The sequence below is a fragment of the Melospiza georgiana genome, chromosome 11 (assembly GCF_028018845.1).
Source record: "Melospiza georgiana isolate bMelGeo1 chromosome 11, bMelGeo1.pri, whole genome shotgun sequence".
NCBI classification, from domain to species: Eukaryota; Metazoa; Chordata; class Aves; order Passeriformes; family Passerellidae; genus Melospiza; species Melospiza georgiana.
The window spans coordinates 13,933,704-13,957,794 of NC_080440.1; the positions used below are offsets into that span (position 1 = coordinate 13,933,704).

Here is a 24,091-nt window from a genome sequence, read left to right on the forward strand (position 1 = left end):
AACCATTTTTATTTGCTTAAAAATTGAACAGATGCCACTGCGCTCAGGTATTAGATTTCACCCCTCAATAATTGACAGGACCAAATAGGCAAAATTTTTTTCAATTCAGATTTTTTCCTCTACCAGCTTTCACAGATACTTTCTTCAGCCTTTAGCAGAGAATCTTAAACAAAGAATAAATATTTATTAATAATGTCTGTGGTTTTTACCAAAGTATTGCATCACAAAATAAAACTTCAGTGGCTGCTTCTAGAGTGCAGATCACCCCACATTCTGCTACATTATATTGCTCTTGTATGGGCTTGTGCAGAGTGTCATAAAGAAAATTAATGAATAACTAATCACTTAAAATCAGCACCACAACCCCTTTTCCTTGAAGTGGAAAGATACAGCAGTGATTTATTTGTAGGAAATGTAAAAAACCCACAAGAGTTGCACAGTGATATGAAGTTTCTAAGAGGATTGTGGCTGTGGGATTGACCTCACTGCACAAGAACAGGTATTTCAGAACCACCCAGAGCTGTGGCCACATCACTAACACCTAAATCAGTGAACTGCAGGAGGCTGTGAGTTTAGTCTCAAGGATCCAGCAATCCACCTAGCCAACAGCTGTGCACAGAAATATCCTTCCTGCAGTTCAGCAGCTAACCAAGTGGGAAGAAGAAATAAAATAAAAAGACAACGCACAAAGAAATTAGTCATAGATCAAATAAGAACAAATAATTTTCCCCCCATATTCCGTAGAATATCCCATCCTGCTGTCCTTTGGTGTGGCTGAAAAAACAGGCAAATGTTAAATCCATATGACAAAGGTTAATCAGCAACAATTCACTCCAGACTGAAAATAAAATAAAAAATAGTTAAAGGCATTCCAGTTTCTAAACTTTCATTCTGTTGCTGACCTGGCTGATGGAGGGAACATGAACCTTCAAGGCAGTGAAAAGAAAATTATGCAGGCCTGGGGCATGTGAGAGTACTTACAACAAGAGGGCAACACCTTCCTGAAATCCCTCACACATTTTGTCTGTGTCCCAAACAGAAATATTCTTTTCAGTTACCACACTCTCCACTGACATTTTCCTAATGCTCCTCTAGTTATAAACACAATTATCAGCCCTTGAAGCCATTTCTATAATAACGATTTCAGTATTCTCCACCAGCTCTCTCTTTTTCCTACCAATTAGTGTGATTTATTTATAGGATTACATTGGTCCAGCGTTGTAGATAAGGGAAGTACACTGCTCTGCTGAATAGTGCATGAAGAGTGTCTTTGTGCTTTGGCCTCTTTTTACCTCTGGAGAAAGTTTTAGCTTTTTGGTTTTTACTAAACTTGCTGGAAAGTGTTCAGAGAATGCCAACAACATTTCAGAGGTTGCACCAACATCAGCAAGAAGCAGAGAGATACAACCTCAGCAGCCCCAGCAGGGCCACCTGTCCTGCAGGATGCAGAAGAGTTTCTCTCACTCTGTGCCCATCTCTACAGGTTATTTTGTACCTAAAACAGGAAAGGGCTGGAAGTTCTATCAAATCATCCCCAAAGTCTCCACGGATCACTACCAAGCTGCACCATCTCAGCCATTTCCTACCTAATCCAAAGCAAACCCAACTCACAAGAATGTGAGAGTCATGCTATGAATCAAATGCAACAAGGCTAAAAAAGTCCATGGTCATGAGAGTGGATTTATTTTAGTTTCTCTCTCTAATAATTGTGCTTTTGGGTAACAGTTAAGTCTTCCACTAGATGAAGCACTTAAAATGTGCTTAAAAAAATTCAAGAATTTGTTTTGGTGGAACACAGGTGTTTAGTCCCCACATAAACTACAATTTTATCTATTAATAAAGACACTACTGAAATTAATGGTTTTAGACTGAAATGGCATTTTTCTCTGAGCCAAGGCAAGAGCTGGGCATGTTCTGATCCTCCTCTTACATGTGCATTTGCAGAAAAGTGAAATTTGTTTGGTTTCTGATAGCCAATCAAAAACCCAAATATTTTTGAGTCCAACGTGGAGGTAACTCAAACCCCTCAGAGTGGCCACAAACGCTTCCCTGAGAGAGGAGGTGACACCCCCATGAACCCCTACAGTCACTGACAGAGGCATCATCCAAGTGCCCCAAGGCCACATGAGTCAATGAAGAGAGGACACATCAGAGTCTGTTCCAAACATGATAAACAGTGATAATTCTAACTGGCATTTTTAAATCAGCATCAAACACTGTGATTCAGGAACTGCACATCAGTTACTCCAGCTGCAAAGTAGGGAAAAATATGAAAATTATAGATATTATATTCAGATGGAGAATATTTTATCCTGATATATTTATATTCACAGAAAAAGCATTATGTACATAATAAACACTTTTAATACTGATGATGTTCCATCAATAAAGCCAATTGTCTTTACAGATTTATGCTTCTTAGAGCAAAAGGAATATAAATGTATAGCTTGAAAAAGAAGAAGGAATGTTTTTTAACATGAAAATTAAAAACAAGGCACTAGGCCTAAAGGATTGTATCTGTGAGGGTATATTTGGCTTCAGGCAAAAATGAAGGGCTTGCTTACATTATTTCGAAAAGAGTGGCTGCGAATTGGATCTTCTGCTGCTAAGGAAACACTGCTCAGCATGATGAAGACAAGGATGAGATTGGTAAAGATGTGGTGATTGATAAGTCTGTGGCATCCCACTCGAATTCTAAAGAGAAGATACAGAAATACACCATTTTTGCACACAGAATTCAGCAGATGGTTAACACACAACATGTTTTCTGTTACTCTGCCAGCTCTGATGGAACAGAGCAGCAATCAGCAGCTAGAAGCAATGAAAGTCCTGAAGCCATCGGTCTGACTCCTTAGAATGAAAATAAATCCAAATTCCAATTCACCCACAGTGAAGATGCACTTAAAGCCATCTGGGAGGGGTTGGTTTCTACTGGGTTATGAACACCACAAGGTGCAGTGCTTGTAGCACTGTGCACGTGCAGTCACAGGTCAGAAAGACCAAGGCTAGATGATAAATCATCCCAGATCCCCAGTTCTGTTTGATTCTCACTGAAGTTGTGAAAATTACTCATCTTGAGAGATGCAGCTTAGGCTGCAGATCTCCTTGTGCTACTTAGGACTCAAATCAGAATCTCCATGAAGATTTTCTTATAGAATTACAGGACAAGTGGGTGGTAGAGGCTCCAGAGCTGTCAGGCTTTAGCCACATGACAAAATGTAACTCTGTATATGCTTAGAGTCAGTGAGCCCAAAGTAATCACAAATACAGAGCAGGTCTGATATTAAGCTGACAAAAAGGCAGGATCAGGTTCATAACTGACTAACACTGAAGTTGTCTAAATTCTGATGAAGACTCAGAAGATTCTTGGCTAAACTTTTTTCTCCTGTTATTAAGTAGATGATTGGAGCGTGGTGTATCTTAGTTAAGAAAATCGGTCATTTTAGACCAAGAATGCATGGTGTTAGCTGAAGCTGAAAGCAATTTGTAATGTTCAACAAACTTAATGATTTTGCATCCAAAATATTTTATGTTGATCTCCTTCTAAACTTGATGTCCTCTACCACTGAAAGGCAGCATTCTCCCATGCCAAATAAATATTAAGTAAGGACTTCTACTGACTAGTCAAGCTTGCTGTCTTCACCAGGGTAGAACTCCAAATGCTCTGGAGTTAGACTAAAGTGGTGAAAGATTCCACTGCCTCCCCAAAATCCAACTATTACAGTTCTTGATTTTTTGAAATCATTTGTCTTTATCTTAGATGCTTTTTTGAATCTGGGAAATGCTGTTGCCCTAAGAGGAATATGTGCAACCTTTCTCCTACTTTTCTCTTTTTATGGTTTCTCCTCCACAAAGGTTACTAGGGTTACTAGAAATTCTGTCTCATGCAGAATATGTTCAGATCTTTTATATCCAGTGACTAACACAGTACATAGATAATACACCTCAAAGGGTACTTTGCAGGGTACTTGTGAGAACTCAGACTATATATACAAAATGCTATTATCTTCAACAGTGGGAAGAAAAATAACATATTTTTCCAATTCTTGTCATTTACCAAGTCAATCAGAAAATTTTAGGAGGGAAGCCAATCTCTTTTCTGGAGAAGACACTAGATTTCTACTCCTGGTCTTCCTAGAAGGAGGTCTGTTACTTCACTGCTAAACCCTGATGCCTAAACCAATATTTTTCAAAGTCATATTTACGGGTTGGTGCTGCTGAAGATGAAGAAGGCACTGCCTTCAGGGATAGGTGTTATCTTCTCCTTCATGTTGAGCTCTGATATCCTACGGGGACGTGGGCCTGCTGGTACCTCTGGCTCATCTTCCTCCTCTTCTTCATCTTCACCTACTTTAGATTGAACATTCTTTTTACTATAAACTAAAAAATATCAAGGTTTTGTTCACAACAATACAAAAGCATAGCTCGTATGAGAATACACATAGGAAATATACACTCATAGCATGACTCCAAAATCTATAAATATCCAAATGTTGTCACAAGCTCTCACAGGGTGCTGTGCACATGTGGGTGTGTGCATGAGTGCTTTAACTGGTTTTGCTGGTGCTGAGCAGCCTCACCTGGGGATTCTGGAGCCCCAGTTCAGCTCAGCCCCGACAGCCTGTCCATGCCTGAGCTGAGGGCTGAGCTCTGGGCACTGGGTGAGCACAGAATTCAGGGCACATTTCTGTGCCATGCATCCAGACAAACAGGCAGAACTGATTTTTAGATAAGTATGTCCACTGGGCCAAGAAAAAATTGACCAAACATCATCAGCCCTGGAATGCCCTCTTTTGCCAAATGTTTCAGAGAAGTTTAGAATTTGCTTTCCCATCCAGATAGTGTTACCAAAACAGTCCTGAGGCTCAAAATATTAACTCTCAAATGCTGCTTGCACTGTTTAGGAAGCTGCAGAAAAAGATAATACTTAGGCCCATTTATCCACTGATAAGAGAGCACAACTTCACTGGCTTCAAAGGAATTGATTTAATGTTCACCAGGAGCAAGTTTAGGATATTTTAGCAAACAAATTTAAATGTGTTTCTAGCTAGTATTCACATACCTGGTACATCACAGGGGGGATAGGGATCTTTATCCTCTTCCTCTCCTTCTCCATATTCACCAATTGTCACCTACAGCAACGAAAGGGATGCACAGGAAAAAAAAAATTTAATATAGAGTACAAAGCCCAGAGAAAGCAAATCAAATAAGCCTCTGAAGTCAGAGAAGTGAGTTTTCTGAAGCAGAGTAACTCTGAGAATGTAGGAGAGGTGACATTTTATTACTAATTTTTCAAAATTATTTTTCTATAATATCCACATTACTCTGGCTGTGTAAATCGCAATAACAATAGAACCAACACATTTTGATAAAATCTACCAAGAATGTTTGAACATTCTAAGAGTTTATCATTCGCTGATCTCATTTGACTTATCAAGCAAAATATCTACAGAGATCCTAAGAATAAAATCACATTTTTCTAACATTAATTATTTTATTCTTTAAGAGCTTCCCCTCTCAGGATATCCTGGCACTAAAAGGAGTTTCCTAGTTTGAGAGACACTGTGAGGATGCAAAGCATCAGAACTAAGTTTCCTTTACCTGGAAAAAAATGTAGGGACGATGGGCTCACAAAAGGAATTGTACAATGCACAATACAAAGTACTCCCTAGCAAAATCAGTAAAATTGCTTCTTAGAAAAGAGACAAGCTTTAGGATAAATACCTTACTATCCTTGGGCTTCTTCTGGTCACCTTCTGACTTCTCACTCTTTTTATTTTCCAGACTCTCCTTTCTATAAAACAATACAATACTAATTACAAAGCATGCCATGTAAAGACAGACAATTTTAAATGAACTATACCAATTCTATAAAAATCTGAAAGCCTTATAATAAAATATTTGAAATATTTTGTACAGCATAAGGAGTCAGAGCAATAAAATCTACTGCATTTGAATGCAATGATCCATTTAAAAGATTATTATTTTGAATATAATTCCAGAGGCTAATCCCTAAAACATTCAATGCATGTTCATTACTCCTTTCTAGAGGGATAAACTGTGCCCTTGGACTCATACAAACAACTTTCATTGACTTCAACAGGCTTGCACTGATTTCAAAAGAAGGTTTTCTGCTTGTCTATATAAGGCTTAGAGAACTGATTCCACAGGGAGCTGTGCACTGGCAACAACAGATAAATTCTTGTGCTAATTGCACAATAAATCCAACTGTTGCAATGTTTAAATATCAGTTGGTTTATCATTACATTCTCAATTCACCCCAATTACTACCTAACTTTTATCTAAAATTATATTGTCTATTATTTTAGTGTCTAGACAAATCTTTTTATTTTTTTCCTGAGTACAGCACATTTTGAAATTGGTAAAGATATTAATATAAAAACATCCTTATGGAATAATTCAATACCCTCCTCCTCCCTCTCCTGCTGGTTCAACATGCCCATCTATTTTACCTCGCATTCTTTTTCCTTTCCTTTTCTTCAGCTTCTTCTTTCTGAGCTGTATTTAGACTTTCAGCATCTGCCAAGTTATCCACAGCAATGGCCAAGAAGACATTTAGCAAGATATCTATTTCAAATCATTTTAAGGACATTATGCCTTACCACACTTGTGTGGTTTATTATCAGCATAAACACTGACAATGTGAGAGATATAAAACACATGTTCCCAACCTACAGCGTGGAGGTTTGTGCTGCTGGAGTGTACTGCAAATAACACCCATTTAATGGACCAGACTGATACTGGCTGTAAAGTGAGCAGAGATCCATTAGGGTCATGGGTTTTAAAATAGCAGAATGCTTAAGGTATTTTTTTAAACAAATAAAATTCAACTTCATGCTAGCCTGAGCAAATCCATGAATATGAAATTGTCTATTATATGTGAAGACTGTTCAGGCATTTTGAAAACTTCATTTTTATAATGCACTGTCTTTCATGTCTACAACAATCTATATCAAATTCAGTTCTTCAGTCCATATCAGTTAACCACAAATACTGATACAAATACCATATAGTGCAGAAAATACAATGTTTTTGCCCTTTCATCACCTCCCGACCTTTTAAGAACTTCTGAGCATGGCAGTAGCTTGTTTCTACGTGGGGCCAAGGAAATATTTCCAGATCACTGAGGGCAGGGAAGGGGAATGTTGCAGCAGATTTTGTCCCAGCTGTGCCACGGTGTGTGCCCTGGTCCCTGGCTCACCCTCAGCAGTGCCAGAGCTGCACCGAGTGCCAGGGATGGATGGGGCACCATCACTGCCCACAGGCTCCAGCCATCACAAACAGCAGCAGGGCACAGCTCCTAGGGAAGGAAGAAAGAAAACATTCCCTTCTTTCTGCTTGGTGGTGGCCAGAGATGGCCTGGAGATCCTGCATCTGGTTCCTCAGGGAGCAAGGAAAGGACATGGCCTGGAGATCCCTGCCCCTGGTTCCTTGGGGAACAGGGAAAGGAGATGGCCTGGAGATCCCTGCCCCTGGTTCCTCAGGGAGCAAGGAAAGGAGATGGCCTGAAGATCCCTGCCCCTGGTTCCTTGGGGAACAAGGAATGGAGATGGCCTGGAGATCCTGGCTCTGGTTCCTCAGGGAGCAAGGAAAGGAGATGGCCTGGAGATCCTGGCTCTGGTTCCTCAGGGAGCAAGGAAAGCTCTGTTTAAAGGACTCAGCATGTGCAGAGAGCCCTTGCCCGTGGCCATTGACCCCCTCCCAGAGGGATTTTGTGTATGGCCCTGGCACACAGCCCCATCAGAGATGTTTCCAGCCAGTGTAAAGGATACAGTTACCACAGATGAAGAGGATAATGAAATATATACAGACGATCATGCCTGAGGATGAGGGACCACCATATGCCATTATGCCATCATACATGACAGCATTCCAGTCTTCCCCTGTTAGGATCTAAGGAACAGAAATTAGGAGATTAATAGTAACTCAGCATCAAAAGTGAACAGAGAAACACATTTCCTCAGACCAAACAACACACTAATTTTATGCATAAAGTAATACCACATTCTTTTCATGCATTGTTTTAAAATTCCCATTTAAACCTCTCCTGAAATCTTGGGTTTAACTCTAACAGCTTTTATTTTGTGCTATGCATTTATATGACCGAACTTCAAAGGCAAAAATAATAAAATGAAATTCTATTGAAATTTTATTGATCTTGGCACGCCAAAGTAAGAGCCCTGGTTTTCAGTAATGCCACTTACATAGCAATGCCAACAAATGTCCATCACTTAAAAATCAAGTTAGTTCATGTTTTAAGGTTCCTTTTTTCTTCTTTTTTTTGAATACTGGCTACAAATCTGTCCTATGATAAAAATTCTGAGTATTGCAATGCAGGCTTTAGGGACACTTCATATATTTCTCCAAAATTATCAGTTCCACCCTGAGAAAACATGCAACATACACTCTCCTTCCAAGCAATTAAATGGTTGTTTAAGAAAATAAAATGCATGCCATTTTTTAAATTCTTTTTTGGAGAGTTAAACTTATCCAACTAATTTTCATTGCTGGTGGGCACCAACAGGTTGGTTGCTCCTGAATGTCTTCTAAAACTGAAGGAATCTCCATTACTTTGAAAATGAGGCAGCCTAAAATCTGAATAAAATCTAACTGAGCTGAATTGGGAAGTAAAGCCTTAAGTTTTTGTAGGGGCAGTGTCAGGTCAAATGTGAACACTTTAATCCATAAGGAAATTTCTCATTAATATTTCCTTATCTTGAAATTAAATGGAAAGATTTTCTGCTTGCTCTGGGCAAACCCCAGATGAGACCTCTACCAAAGTGACAGGAAGTTGACACCAAGGTAATCCTGCAGGGTCAGCTTTAACCCTCACCTACAGTGACTGAAACCAAATATTTTTTTTCACAGACAAGTGTGAAAATGGTGAGAAAGATGAAACCAAATAGCTTAATGCCAGTATACAAATTGGGGAAAATTAGTTTTAAAAAAGCATCACAAATAAGTGAAAAGTAAACTCTAAGTATGCCCCTACCACTTCACTAGTAGCAGACAAGTTTGTCTTAAGATTTTAATGAAACCCAGTCTCTAAAGAAATTAAAGCTTATTTTTATGTTATAGTGATATGACCCCAATGTATATGTTACACACTTAATAAGTTAAAGAAAATAAATTGATTAAAATAAATATAACACTCCATCTATTCTTCTAGTCATTAGTTTGATGGAGAAAGGAGATTTAACTCTGTGAAATAACACAACAGCTATGTTGCATAGATAGATCAAAGAAGATATGAAACAAATGGTACAAATGGTGCAAAGTTACCAGAGTACTGAATTTAATGAGAAGAATGCTACTTAAAGTAAACTGAATAAATAGTATTCATGATTTCATTTTCAGGCAACATGATCACTTAAACAGTTTTGTTGATCAAAGGTAAAATGTCTCATACAGGATGAAATAAAGTTACCTGGAATACAGTTAAAAGGGCTTGTGGAAAATTATCGAAGGTGCTCCGTTTTGTTTGAGTTTCATCAAAATTAAATTTGCCTCCAAACAGCTGCATTCCAAGCAACGAGAAGATTATGATGAAGAGGAAAAGCAGAAGCAACAGTGAAGCAATGGACTTCATTGAGTTTAACAAGGATGCTACCAAGTTGCTCAGGGATGCCCAGTGCCTATAAATTAAAATGCGTGTGTTAACACACACCAAAAAAACCCCAAACAAAACAGTAAAAGAGCAGTGCATGATGAAGTATTACAAAACAATTGCTGATCACTCTTCAGCTATCCTTAGAATTAGCAGTATTAGATAATCTTACCTTGTTACTTTAAAAATACGCAGGAGACGAACACAGCGAAACACTGAAATTCCAAGGGGTGACATAATTTCCAACTCCACCAAAATGGTTTCAACAATGCCACCACAAACAACGAAGCAATCAAAGCGGTTAAAGAGAGAAACAAAATAGGCCTGTAGGCCCAAGCTGTACATCTTTACTAACATTTCACAGGTGAATAAAGCCAGAAGAACTTTATTTGCGATATCTGGAACAAAATATTAAAGAAAAAAAGATTCTGAATTGCCTCATAGATTCCATTTTTATTTTAACATATTAGTACTATACTTTCTGTATGAGTTTGTAGCTTTTTGCCTAAAAAGGAGATGTTGCTTTGTTTTTATGTTGGACTGTAGTTGATGCTTGAGTGGCAAAAGTTACACAAGGATGTAAAGCTTCCTGCCAGCTATAAACTATTCATCTTTCCAATCTGTTGTGCAGTTCATGGTTCCTCAGCTCACAGCTTGAGTCCACACTGTAACTTAAGCAACCAGCCCACAGCAAGTCCTGCTGTGCCAGTTCCCACTTCCTCCTCATCTTTCAAGCACAGTTTCATGATAAAAGTACAGTTATTTACAATTTAGTATTGTCAGGCCTGTGCTGCTGCATTACTCAGCTGTGTTACAGCTATGGATATCAAACACCACATTCAGTCATTTCTTTTATCTCCCTCTGGCTGGGCAGAATATCCTTCAGACAGCAAACAACAAAATGCAAAGTACAAAAGTAGCCACTGATAGAATGCAGCCACCCATAGTCAAGACCAGGACAAATAATTTTTGACTGTACCTTGGATCTGGGTCAGCCAGTCAGGTTGATTGTAATGCTCTGATGAGATAGTTAACGTGTTCAAAAAGACCAAGACAATAACAAGCCAATAAAATGTGACAGATTTTACTGCAGCCCTACATTTTCTTCTGTTAAAGCGGTTCCAGCGACGCCAGCGTCGACTGAAAGTTCAAATAAAAATAAATTTATTATTATATGGAAAACGCATATGAACTTAAGGAGAGTGTGCTTTTCTTCTGTGTAGAAAACAAGTTCAATTGTGCACATGTGAGCAGGTGTGTTTTCATAAATATGTGTATAATACTTCAATAGCTGTGTAAGTCATCACCAGTTGCAGATTAGGGACCGCTAACATGTTATTCCTTTTTTTATATTTCCATATAGATTTCTAAATGTAAACCACAACATTTGAAGACTCCAATTGCCTGTGACATAATTAGATTAAGCTGCATTTAACATTTCATTGTGTAACAAAGTATATCTATCTTTCCGAGGCCCCATACATTTAATAGCAATAAAGAAAAGTCAATGTATCAACCCAGGATTCAAATTAAATTCAGTCTAAAAATGTAGGCTTTGAGCTAAACCACAAAAGGAATTCTGGCAGGATTAAACAGAATAGGAATGCTGAGGTCACCTTTTAGAAATCTACCCTATAACATCAGAAACCTTCTTTAGTAATTCCTAGAGATTTCTACTGATGTGCACTGAAATTGTGTCAGTGGACAAATGTCTGTGAAATAAAGAGCGACAAGCTGAGACTGTACCTAAGTATTAGCTGGATTCAAAAGTGAGGATATATCTTTGGACTCATGAAACTAGATTTCTCTGCTTCACTTCTGGAAACCCTGCTCAAGCATTAACTAAGTTTTCTTTGTGCATCTTAAATTTGTAAAGAAAATCAATGCTGGTTTCAGATATCAGTACAAAGACGATTCAAGCCTTGGCAGTATTCTAACCATATAAAGGGAAAATATCCTGTCCTGCCCTAAATCAACATGGAATTCAAGACACAACATTCTTGTCTTGCCAATCCCCTGCTCTAAGGGCTGTCCATGGCCATCATCAGGATGCCTCACTCCCGGGGTAGGTTAAACTGACTGTTCTTACACTTACAGAACACCCTAACATTGAAGTCCATGAGACAAGAACAATATGAAAGAATATTGAAGAGCAACAGTGATGCTATATTTCACTTATAAGACTCAAAAGCAGGCTCAAATTGCAAAACGCCAAGCTTTCTGAAGCTATTTTTTTGTTTTCCCTAGAAAGATGTGTGGAGCCAGTGATAGTAAAGTATAGCTAACTGGTGTATACATATGAATAACATAGGCCTACATCAACAGACTACAGAAATAAAACAAAAATTCAAAAAGGAGAATAGCATAAATTTCTCCATTAGGTTGATACAAGTAAAGGCATGCTCCAAAAGATTAACTTCTATTTTGACTTGTAGCGCAGCAGGTAGGCGAGCTTGCAATGAAAAGCATTTTCTATTTTGATCCAAAGGCATTTTGACATTACTTTCAAAACAATATCCTTGATGAGTTATGGTCTGACTTACTTTGTGCTCACACTCAGTGTACTGACATTGCAGAGTAACATTCCAGAAGCTGGATAGAGGATCAGCCCAGAAGAGTGAAAATTGGACCAAGATTTTGCATTTACCTTAGAATGTGATTATAAGAGGAAAATACTGACCTGAACTTGGATTTTGAGATGGTTTGACTAGAAGAAAAGGAAAATACACTTTTAAGAATGGGGGAAAAGTAATTAATAAATTCATTTTCTTTAGAATTTTGCATTGGCATTACACATACATAAAACAAAATTTTAAGAAAACGCATCATAAATGCTGAAATTCTTTTATCTGTTATTTATTTTCTGAGATACATTTCAAAAACCTTACAAATTATCTTGGTGAAAGAAAGGAAATCTCCTTTAAAACTTAGTAAATAAACCTTGAATAAACATGTAGAAGCTGCCTGGAAGTCATGAATATCTGAGCAAATAAATACTGAACACCATGGGTTATTGAAATTCTCCCATACATTCAGTTATTGTCTAAAACAATACATATTCTCCAGGTCACGCACATTTTAACAGAAAATATTTAGTTTTACACGTCATTAGAAACTTCCATTCTTTTCTTATAATTTTGGACAAAAATAGTAATTTATACAAGCTTCTAGGAAATCACAATTCCACTCCAAGCTGAGTTGAATTGTTTTACACCACCTTAACCTGAGAATTTGAGGAGTGCTTTAATACTCACAACTGGTCAAATATCAAACTCCTGTGTGTGCCATACAAAGCCTGGCTATTCCAAAGCACTTTTGGCTAAACAAACAGAGGGGAGAGAAGGACCCTTTGAAAAGCTGAGCTGCCCTGAGCTGCTGGGGTGTGACCTGGGCTCCCAGCCGCGCACTCACCACAAGCTCCCGCAGCACGCCGGGCTCTCCCCTTCGCCGCTGACGTTCTCCGTGTTCACCGACTCGGTCTCGCTGGTGGGCATGCTCGCTGTGGGGACACACAACTGCCTCAGAGCCAGCCCCACGCAAGGCATGGCAGAGCTGGCATCTCCTCACCCACGGCAAGAGGGCCCCCAGCTCTGCTGGGAGCTTGGAAGGCCTGAGGAGTCGGAGATGAAGTCAGACACTTCATCAATCCTCCTCTCTCACCGAAAGGAAGCACGCGGAATTCCAGAGAGAATGGTGGCTTTTTTAGTTTTGTTGTTTCTTTTTAGTGATTCAAGGTAATTGCTTACAATTCACTGCAGAGTATAAAGCAGACGAAGTTTGTACTACCCCCGCAAAGAAATTAACCTGAGCTAGATTCTGAAACTTTTCTCTTTGAGAAATGTTCTGTTAACACTTTGGAGATGCTTTTCTGTTGAAGTGCTATTAAAAGCTCTCTGATTCCAAGAAATATCATCAAACTTCTCAAAGCAGGAACAATCACACCGTGGTCACACTGACCACTCTTTGCTTTTACTGACATGGTGAATTATTGAGGCAAGATGCCAGAAGGCAAATGTGCCTGCAGATACTGTGTGAGCAGCAGGCAGGAGCAGGGGAATGGGAGACTAGTCCTTCAAAGCATGATGAGAATTACCATTAATAAAAAGGGGACAAATACATTTGCCCCAGAGTGAATTACTGCACATATAGTGGAACTGAGTGGTTAGTAATTGCAGCTGATGGTTTTTAGACAAAACTCATTTTCAGCTGGGTCATCACCATTTGTCTGCAAATCAACTGAAATATAGAGGGAGGACACCTTATGTCAAAAAGTGTTAGGAAATTATGAACAGTCAAAGTTCTCAGTACTTCCTAGGGGAGAGCACTGCTCCCATGTCTGCAAAGTGAGAATGAAAGGAAAACCTCAGGAACAAGAAAAGGGTTACTTAATGTTGCTGGTCTATACAGTAGAAATACCATTTAAAGTAGGAAACAAGAGAGATGTGAAAGATGCACTGAAATTACTGTAAAACAGCAAGAACAAAAGAAAAACAGAGCATTCTAAAAGTATTCTGGTGTGTACCTTCACTGTTTTAATGGTTTCCTTGGTTGGTTTATTTGGTTTGATTTGTTAGGAAGGGTTTAAGCCAATGTCTGTGAACTGACCTTACTCAGGGCAATACACTGCCAACTTCTGATAGGGACATCTCACTGTTTTGGTAGCTAAAGAATGATATGAGATTTAAGAACCAGACCCTGAATTTTCTGGTTTGTGCACAAATCAGGCACAAAGTGATAAGTGTTAGGAACAATCTCTCTGCACAGCCTCTATACTGCCTCAACACTGACATGAGGACAGAGGGGAGTGGGAAGGGCAGGTTTGGTTTCTGTGCCCATCAGTCCCATCCAAGCTGGAGACTGACAGGTCTGTGCAGGCCAGGTACTCAGCTACTGCTGAGAATCTGGCCCCATAAGCAAGTCACTGTTATATGGAATGCTAAACAGAGTGGCATAACAAAGAAAGATCCAAAATGTCCATGCAGGTGTTTGAATAAACAGAGCACTTCAGGCAGTAAGCACAGCAAAACCTTCTTTCACAAGGTTCTTCTGATGATTCTTTTAAAATATTTCTGTAATGACTTTATATATTAAAATTCTCTGGTTAGCACCTGCAAGTGTCTCAATTCTAATATCATACTTCCCTTTATAAATCAGTTTTAAAATAATGAATTTTTCTAGTTCTGTAAGAGCTTCACTGCTTACAGTCAGAGTTCAAAAGGAATTTCACTCAAAAGTAAGGAAAACAATCTTTGATGTTCAAATTCAACTATTAAAATTTCAAAGGGTTAAAGAAAAAAGATCACAAAATTATTTCAAGCATAGTCTCAGGGCTTTGGAACTAAGAACTTTTATTTTAAAATGCCAGTTTCATTTGAAATAACTATAAATATATATAAGCATACCCTGTCTGGTAAATAACTGAACTGTTGGCCTTGTGCCAGGTGACTTGACTGCTGTTAGAAAACATAGCATTGCAGTCACCTAATGATGAGCATTTCAGCACTTGTGATGAGCAACTACAAAATAAGAGTGCTGAAGTCTTGTTTCACATACCTTTAAGAGCTGCCAGGAAAACACAGCTAGGCCTACTCCCATGATTATTGCATATGTGCAACGTGTCCCACACTTGTATTTCAAATTTATCAACCCTTCTGTCCCTTAAAAAAAAAGGTACCTAGAATCCAACTCTTCACAAAGTGTCACTCCATTGAGTGACAAAAAAGCTACATCTAATGCAAGTAATGCAAGTGCATATAAAGTGAAGTACTGTAATTTTAACTCAAATCTACCCTGACTTTATATTTTAGCCCACAATAAGAAATACCAGCCCCTTTTGAATAAGATTTTTTGAAGAAAAACAAAGCAAAAATATCTTTGTCCCTACTGAAGTGAATGTCAGTTCTGTTAATTATTAAATACATCAGAATGTTACTGTGTTTTAGACACCACAGGGCTCTTGCTGCATCTCTATCAGTGACTTGCAGGTGCTGTATTACAAACAGAAGAGGGGAAGAAAAAAGAACCAATTCACATTAGAAACTCAGCTGCCATTATAATATAATTTATATGTCAAAATTGAAACTCGACAGAAGTACTGAGAAAGGCACCGTGTGGAAGTCCAGCTCCAGCAATGCCAGCAAGTCATCAGGTCCTTAGGCAGAAGAAAGGAGCAGCACTGCATGTCCACATCCACTCTGCTAATGCAAGCAGCCTGCCAGGTCCCAAAACAGCTCAGCTCCATGGCCACAGCTCCATAAGGGCAGGTGGTGTCCATGAGGCAAACACAGCACACAATTTTGAGAGAATTTTGGGAGACTGATCTCAGCAGGGTCAGCTCTGAGATCTGTAAACTGGACCCCAGTATTGAAAGGAAGATGCCAAATTTTTGTCTTTTCTTGATTCATCTTTTGCCCTTGTTTTACTGGCATTCTTCTGGAAAGATTGTCTAGATTTCTAGATCCAATAATCTCTTCAATTGAACTAACTGGTTTCAAACAAAAGAATGCTTGCATTAGACGATATAAGCAACCCATACAGCATGCAGCTTAATACTTTCCTGAGTGGATAGAAAACAGGTCAAATACATCAACTACTATATTTTACTTCTGTAGATAAGAATATAACATTCCATTGTGTTCATGAGATACTCTATGTATGGAGTTTCAGACTTGGGAGCAGGGATTTCCAACTCCACTCCAGGATGTAACCTAACTAATGCAAGAAGAGCAATACACTGTCTATCAGCAATGCTGTGCCCTGGCCAGCTACAGTTAGAAGAAATAAATTCCATAATATCCTGAAATACAACAATTCAGTGTCACCGTAGAATCCAGAAGCAGGCTAAATTACAACCTGAATTACTGAATTGTGGTTTCAAGTATTAATGTTGTAAATTATTAAAATTTTAACCTGTTTCAACTTCAACTGTGCATTTTCACACTGGTGCATGTTGGGCAGCCTTTTGTTTAACTGTGCTGAAGGAAAAGTGCTGCAGAAGAGCAGTGATCTGCCCAGCTCATCAGTATTTGCTACTGCACAGAATCTTGGCATTATATTGAACTGGCAAAATTTTAGATCACTCTTACAAAAAATTACATGTTCTGTTTGCTAGTAACAGCCAACCAATTCCTTGAATTGTTGGTTCCAAAATTTTCCTAATTCTTTCTCAAATTAGTACATGAATTTTCTGAATCCTTTTTACCAAATCTTTGAGGTAGTCAAACGGGAAAACAGAGTGGGAAAAAAAAATCCCCGAAGTGGCAACATTATCATTGCAAATGCATCTCAAATTTTCCCAAGTCTGCTGTATGCCCAGAAAACACTTCAGAAAGAAGTGGCACTATCTCTTTCTGACTGTGAAGCTTCTTGGGGTAAATTCAGTTTAAGGAGAGTCTGCTTGGAAGATGTTCTCCATGATAGTGTAGCAAGATATCTTTTTTCATAGTGCAGATTTAATGTTGCTGTAGATCATTCTTATGGGCTCTCTGTTTTTATAGGCAAATGGAAAAGCAATATAAGGCTGGCTGCATAGCAGTGGAAAGAGAGCAAATAAATTGGGTTTTGTTGTAGTAGCATCACTGAACCAACCAATTGTAGACTGAAGGATGACGCTGAGAACCTTGGAAATGTTGCGTAGTCTACACACATGTTGCTTTAATGGACATACAGGTACAGGGTATACAAAGAAAAATATTTAGTGTGGTGTTTCTAATCCAGAGACAGTCTAAGCTTCAACTCCTCAGATCAGCATAATCGTCTCAGGAAGAAATAAACTTAGGCCATTAATTTGTACTTTGGAAAAACCCTACTCACAAAAGGTGCACCTGCCCTGCCAGGCAGAGGAATCCAAGTCAGTGCCCATGAGTTTGGGATGCCTCTGGCTTGCAAGGTCAGGCACCAGGCTTGGCACAGCAGCCACTGCCAGCAGGTGACAGCAGGTGCCAGGCAGTGCCAGGCTGGTCCTCACAGACATCAGAACCTGAATCTGCTCATCTAAGGGCTAGTTCAAAGTAAAACTGTTATTGTCTTCTCACAATTTTATAGGAAAGCTATTTAAGCACGCAGAACTGAGGGAGCTATCAGACAGTGATATGTATATATCTATATGCAACAGCTGCACAAACAATTTAAAGCAGACTCACTGTTTGTACAAAATGAGTCTATCAGGCCCCAGCAACTTCTGACTTAGAATTCTACATTCTCTAAAGTAATGGATGAGAGTACCAGACTCAGTCTGGGCTACAATAGGAATTGTTAGGACAGCAAAAAATCTAGTTGGTCAAATAACTTGCAGATAGGACTAAAATTAGATCTCCTAACTACTGCAACTCTGCTCATGTCACAACAGGACATTTGCCAGTATTAAAACAGGCAGATTTGAAAATAATTATCATACTGTAAACCTCCATCTTCCTTGTGGGTGGGGAAAAGTGGATAAAACAAACTACAGAAACAAAACCATCAACAACAAAAGGAGATACAGTAAAAGCTTGTTGTGTTTTGTTAGATTCTACATCATAAGTATCAAAAGTAAATAGTAAGTACTATCATGCTCTTCTAAGCTTACACTATGATGGATTAAAAAACTTGTAAAATACTTTTATTACTTTCTTCATGCCTAAATTTAAAATACACTTTTGATCTGGGTTACCTGACTTCTGAAAAAGAAAACTTATTCTTCAAGAACACCCACAGACAAAGACACTTCAGGGGAAATGTGAATGGATTAAACACTGTTTTAGGGAGGTAGAGCAGAGCACCTCTATTTCAAACATGCACTTCAACCAGGAGGAAGGTCTGCATGCACAAGGGGTTCCATGCTAGAGGGCTGTGCCTGGGTTAGAGAAATGCAAACAGTCTGTGCTCCCAAAAGCTACCACATCCAATGCAGTATGGGCACAAAAGAAAAGTTCAACTGCAAATCCGAGCACGTTTTACCATGTTTATTGGAAGAACGGCCAAAGCAGCTAAGTCTGCTTTTCTTCTTGTCTTCCATTAAGTCAGCCAGTGTAAGCCCTGGGGAAGCACATGTAATCCCAGCAGTGACGCGGGAGGTGGCAGCAGTCGCAACGCAAAAAACAAAAACGTGTCCGTACACACAACACAGGCAAGGTTAGGCAGAACAGACCGACATCACCGGCAGCACGACTGTCACAGCTAAACCCCTCACCTCTCACGGCTCCTCGCATTCTGAGCTAAATTCGCAGTGCTTTGAAGGCAATGGAAGTTTTTTTTTCATTGGCTTCAGGATAATCAATAATAAAGATTTCCAACTTTCACTAAAGGCATGTTTACAATTCTAGTAATTAAAAGGTATTGTTATTCAGCAGCATTGAATATCTGCCCATTATCAGCAGCAGAGACGTACAAATATATAGGACTTATAAATAAATTACTTAATGACTTTTCTGATTAGAAATTTTCAAATGTTGAGGGGGCATTGTAGGAATCTCAACTACAATTTTAAACAATTACATGAGAAACTATTAATCACTGACTTAACCATCTTTGAAATCTCTGCCTTTGCCTGCCACAGAAATCTTGTGTATCCCAAACCCAGAGCTCTTCTACATCATTGAGGAGCACCATGGTGTTCATCCATCTCCATAAACCAGCAGTAATCTGGATCACCCAGAGGTTTAGATATTCAAAGCAGGGACACAGTTGTCTAGAAGCCTGAAAATTATTATTCTGAATATCTTGGGACCCAGCTCTACTTCATGCTTCCAAGATGGCTCAAGAAAAAAAATCACCAATATATTTCATCTAAATTTATTACCTAAAAATATCTGAAATGCAAGGAGGTGGAGCATCTCAGCAACCCTTCCTCCTTTAGAGGGTGTTGTAATTGATATTAACATTGGAATACCAAGCCACACATTTAAGGACATGTGCATAAATCCAGGAGTGCTAGGAGATTGCCTATTCACTGTAAATTTCCACACAAAAGCATATATGTCTGCCTGAAATTAAATTCTTGGCATTTCTCTTAAAGCTCTTTTAATTACTTTCCTTCTATTTTCACTCTGCAAGTCTTCTACAACCTTTAACTTAGCCTAAAATTATGCCTAAGTTTATAGCTTAGATATAAAAGTTCTTTCAAACTCAGTAGATATGCAAAGTATTTTTTATCTGTATGCCCTCAAAGCTGTTTAAGGAATGCCAGAGCAAATGGGGGGGGTTTTGTAGCCTATTAACAGACAACCAATTTGAACAGGACAAAAAAGGTTCCTGGGATTTTACCTGTAAACCCAGTCCATTGGCACCACAGCTGACAACCCAGTCATCCAACACTGTGCAAACTCAGCATCACCTACAATTCTACACAGCAGCCTTGTACAAACGTATTTATTCCATAAAATGTGCCATCTTTTACATCTCAGGCTTAGGATTTTATACTAGTACTCAAACCCAGAGTTTATGCACTCCTTCCACACATAATTAGCAATAACTAAGTATTGTGAATTCTGGCTTTTTTTGCTCTGTTCTAGATAAAAATTCTATTGGTGCAACATATTTTCCAATAGACATAAATTATTCCTTTCCAGTGGTGCAGGAATCAACGTCAACCCACATTTTCCCTTGCAGCCTCTCATAAAAACAGTGTCCTTCCAGTCAGTTACACAGTCCCATACTTCCATACTTTGTTTTTATTGTGAACTACAGGATTATAAAATTCTGAAACTCAAAGATTCTGAAAAACTACTACTATCACTGCAATACAGAGATAGTATACTGTCTATCATACTTCAATATGCTTGAATATCAAACTACCAGATAAATCATCTAGTTTTAACAGTCTACTGTTAAATAAATACATCATAAATTATATTTCTTAGTGTCAAGTGAAAATCCAACAAGATTTCATTTATTGCACACCCAGTTAAGACAGGTAGTAAAAAATATTCTCTATTGTATTCTGAATATCAAAAAGAAAGACACAGAATGTTGTTTTCCTATTTCAACAACAACAACAAAACATCCTCAGTATTAGCACAAGGTTATTTCTTGACTGTAACTTTGGTCATATTTTTAAGCACTTTATATCATTATTGTTTTCCTTGTATGCACCCACAGGAAAACACATTCTAAGGATTTACAATAAGACTTAATGGCAAATGGCTTCTCTGCACTAACTCTTTCCAGAACACGAATAAAGCAAAGTTTATAAATCTCAGCAGTGACTGAATGCAGACAGTGATTCATACATGGACACCCCAAGCAGAATTTTGTTGTAAGATTCCAAATTACCTTCCATGACTCAGCATCTCCATATTGACAGACAATTGCTCTGCTAACCAACACTTCTGCAAGGTGGGAAAGGGAGAGCACTGGCCAGGCTGCCTTCCCTGCGGTGCAACACCCCCAGGAGGAGCCAAACTGTCCCCACAGAAGCAGAGAGGAAGGAATACATACTGTTCCTTTTGCCTTCTTCATCAGCCTCTTCATCATTCTCGGGGTCAATGTCTTCTGCCTGGGTAATCCAGTCTAAATATCCCTTCAGGTCTTCTTCAAGCTGCTGTTTTTCACGTAGCTTCTGGAAGTCCCCTCGGGCCTTGGCTTTTTCCCTTTCTTTGGAAAATTCCCTATCAAATGCAGATAAAGCAGAAAAAAAAAACCACTGATTGACAAACTCTCAGGCATTTTGAGCAAAGTCTTGACACTGCAGATTAGCACAGTGACATAGAAAATACACCAAAGATTGGAGTGCTGCTTTGAAAACAAGGTAGAGGTGCAAAGAAGTCATGGCAAATCCCTACCACCTCACATCTCAACTTTCAGAGCTTTTATGATTTAATCAAAAATTAAGCAGTATTTTTGACACTTCCCATAAGGGAAGAGTCTATTCTTCTCATTTAGTTACTGCTCTTCTATACAGATCTCAACATTTCTTTTATCTACAAACAGAAACTAGCTTGCAATAATGAAGCAATTTCACATTTAAGTATTAAGTTTCAGTAAAAAGAAAATTCCGGTAGCCTGTTCTAAAATCCTTCCTCTCCCAGTCACAGTTCATTGGCCATGTCCAAACATACAGAGCCTCACTTTTGGGCTCTCCCTTAATATCACACACAGACTCCTGTGATGCTGGAAATTTGCTCCCTGCAACAGAACCTAGAAGTCCTCACAGATCAGAAACAGAAACGTAATCCTCTATCTCACTGCCCCAATCTCAAGACAATGTATTGTACTGTCTGTCCAGTTTAGTTCAGGATTGGGATCAATCCCTGAATTATAATGGAATGATAATAAAAGTAATGAAATCATGCTCTTTGATGAGGAGATTTGATAAAATGGCCTCCAAAAGTCTTTTTCAACCTTAACTGCCCCATAAATCTAAGATTCCATGAATGACATAAAACTCAAGACAACTAACAATTATATTCTATATTCTCCCTCCCACAACACCTCACATGCCAACATTATTACAACTTTTGGTGTGATTCCCCAGCTCCAAATGAGAAACCTCCTTTGCTACAAGGACCAACACATTCCAGTTCATCCGAGTATCAATATGTAGTGTTAGGGGCAGGCACGGATCTTTTGGACCGTATTCTAACTACACACAATTCAGTATTTAAAGTTAAGCTTGTTCTGACTAACATGTTAATCATAGAAGGGTTTGGGTTGGGACGCTCCTCAAAGCTCATCCCATTCCATGTTCCTGCAGTGGACAGGGATGCCTTCCACTACCCCAGGGTGCTCCAGGCCCTGTTCAACCTGGCCTTGGACACGTCCAGGCGTGCGGCAGCCACAGCTTCTCTGGGCAACGTGTACCAGGGCCTCACCACCCTCAGAGGGAAGAATTTCTTCCTAATATTGATATAAACTACCTTCATTCAGTTTAAGCAGTTTACCCCTCGTCCTATCGCTACTCACATTAATCTTACAATGGGGCTTAAATTATACTTTAAGAAAAGCCTAGAGCAATTTCATTTTCCATGAATTTACAACTCCTTTCTTTATTGGAAAATTTCACTTGAAGATATTCCCTAGCTAATATTCTCTTAAGGGGAAATTTATTGAACCACTCAGTAATACCCTTTCTCAAGTGGAAAATATTATAAAATTCACATAAGACAAAAATATTTTAAGACAGTCAAACAATTAGCAATAAAAATATTGCCCTAAGAAAGCAGAATAGAGTAACAGAAAGTCTCCATCTTTCAAAATAATATTACAATTTGGTGATATACACTGTTTGTTTAGAATTACAAAGACATAATCTCTCCAGGGGGCATCTTATTTATTTTTACTAGCTGTTTTAGTCTTTAAACATGTCAGAGAAAAAATTTAGTATTTAGATGACATGAGTAAATTTAAGTGTTAAGCTGTTTGCATACAACTACCGAGATGCTGGAGGTTTTTTAATGTTATGTTGCAGAAGTTACACAGTTTTCTGCTGCAAATGCTAAGGGGCAGGCACTACATCTTTTCCAGCTGAGGACTTAATTCCACAGCATTTCAGCCTGGCACATGGGGATCATCCTGTTCCATCTGATGGCACTGTAATGAAGCTGAAGAATGCCAGTGCTTGCTTTGCATTTGCTCCCCTTCACCTCCCATCCAGGACCAGATCCTGCAAGAGGCCATCCCCTCACAAAAACACCAGTGAGAGAGAGAGCTGTAAAGAGCTCTCTGAAAGATAGTCACTCTAAAAAATAACCAGAGTAATTCCACAAGTCAATAAGAAACCGTTTGGGTTAAGGAATGCCAGGTTTAAGCTTCTCTCAGAGAGAGGATTAGAGCCTGTCCTTTCCACCTGATTGAGGCAGCGTGCTCATGACTCACTTCCCACAGGCAGCATCTCTGGAGAAAGCTATCATGGCAGAGCAGGAAATGAGAAGTAGCAAGCCTTGCTGGCTTTTACTAAGTATTCATGTGCTTTTCATTTATAGTCCTTCAGGTATTTCTTATTAATTCAAAGGAGATGTGATGCATGAGGGTGAAGTAAAACAAAAGTTGCTGTTATTATATAGAGTGAAGTGAACAAAATAATTTTTAAATTAATCAGCTGGCAAGGCTGATGCTTTGAACAGAACTTCACCCATGGCTGAACTGCTCTTTGACTTCACATTGAAACAGCTGCATGCAGAGAATTAAACCTAGTTTTATATACACAGCTGATTCTGACCTTTTCCTTTAGTGCTGCACAGAAGTCAGATGCTGCCTTGCTACAGGCTGCTGCCATTTATCAGTAGGGGGAGATGCAAGGGTGCTCATTTCCATGATATTTAAAAATTTCAATTTTATTTTTAAAATTTGTTTATAAGGAACTATAAAACGTGAGAAGGTAATTTTCTTCAGGGGAGGGAAGAATCTGGCTTTAGGGTATTTTTTTTCTATCTCATCCACAATGAAGGGATATCCCTCAGACAAATATGTACATACTCCTTTTTAGGGGAATGCCATGAATAAGAAAGGAGAATTTAATAGAATTGGAAAGTAATGAATTTCCTGTTG

The 24,091-nt window shown here is 38.8% G+C and overlaps 1 protein-coding gene across 9 annotated transcripts in view; it reads right to left on the minus strand.

Moving 5' to 3' along the window:
- CACNA1D (calcium voltage-gated channel subunit alpha1 D) overlaps positions 1 to 24,091 on the minus strand; it is a 169,537-nt gene that overhangs the window by 57,361 nt on the left and 88,085 nt on the right. For 8 of the 9 annotated variants that reach the window (XM_058032086.1, XM_058032085.1, XM_058032084.1 and 5 more), the window contains exons 9-20: positions 21,044 to 21,213; positions 13,040 to 13,127; positions 12,309 to 12,335; positions 10,608 to 10,768; positions 9,801 to 10,026; positions 9,449 to 9,656; positions 7,794 to 7,914; positions 6,474 to 6,588; positions 5,725 to 5,794; positions 5,063 to 5,132; positions 4,206 to 4,350; positions 2,565 to 2,694 (exon numbers count right to left, since the gene is read on the minus strand). In XM_058032086.1, coding sequence (XP_057888069.1) covers positions 2,565 to 2,694; positions 4,206 to 4,350; positions 5,063 to 5,132; positions 5,725 to 5,794; positions 6,474 to 6,588; positions 7,794 to 7,914; positions 9,449 to 9,656; positions 9,801 to 10,026; positions 10,608 to 10,768; positions 12,309 to 12,335; positions 13,040 to 13,127; positions 21,044 to 21,213 — 1,531 coding nt within the window. The remainder of the gene's footprint in view (positions 1 to 2,564; positions 2,695 to 4,205; positions 4,351 to 5,062; positions 5,133 to 5,724; positions 5,795 to 6,473; positions 6,589 to 7,793; positions 7,915 to 9,448; positions 9,657 to 9,800; positions 10,027 to 10,607; positions 10,769 to 12,308; positions 12,336 to 13,039; positions 13,128 to 21,043; positions 21,214 to 24,091) is intronic. The other variant, XM_058032083.1, reaches the window with a different exon arrangement.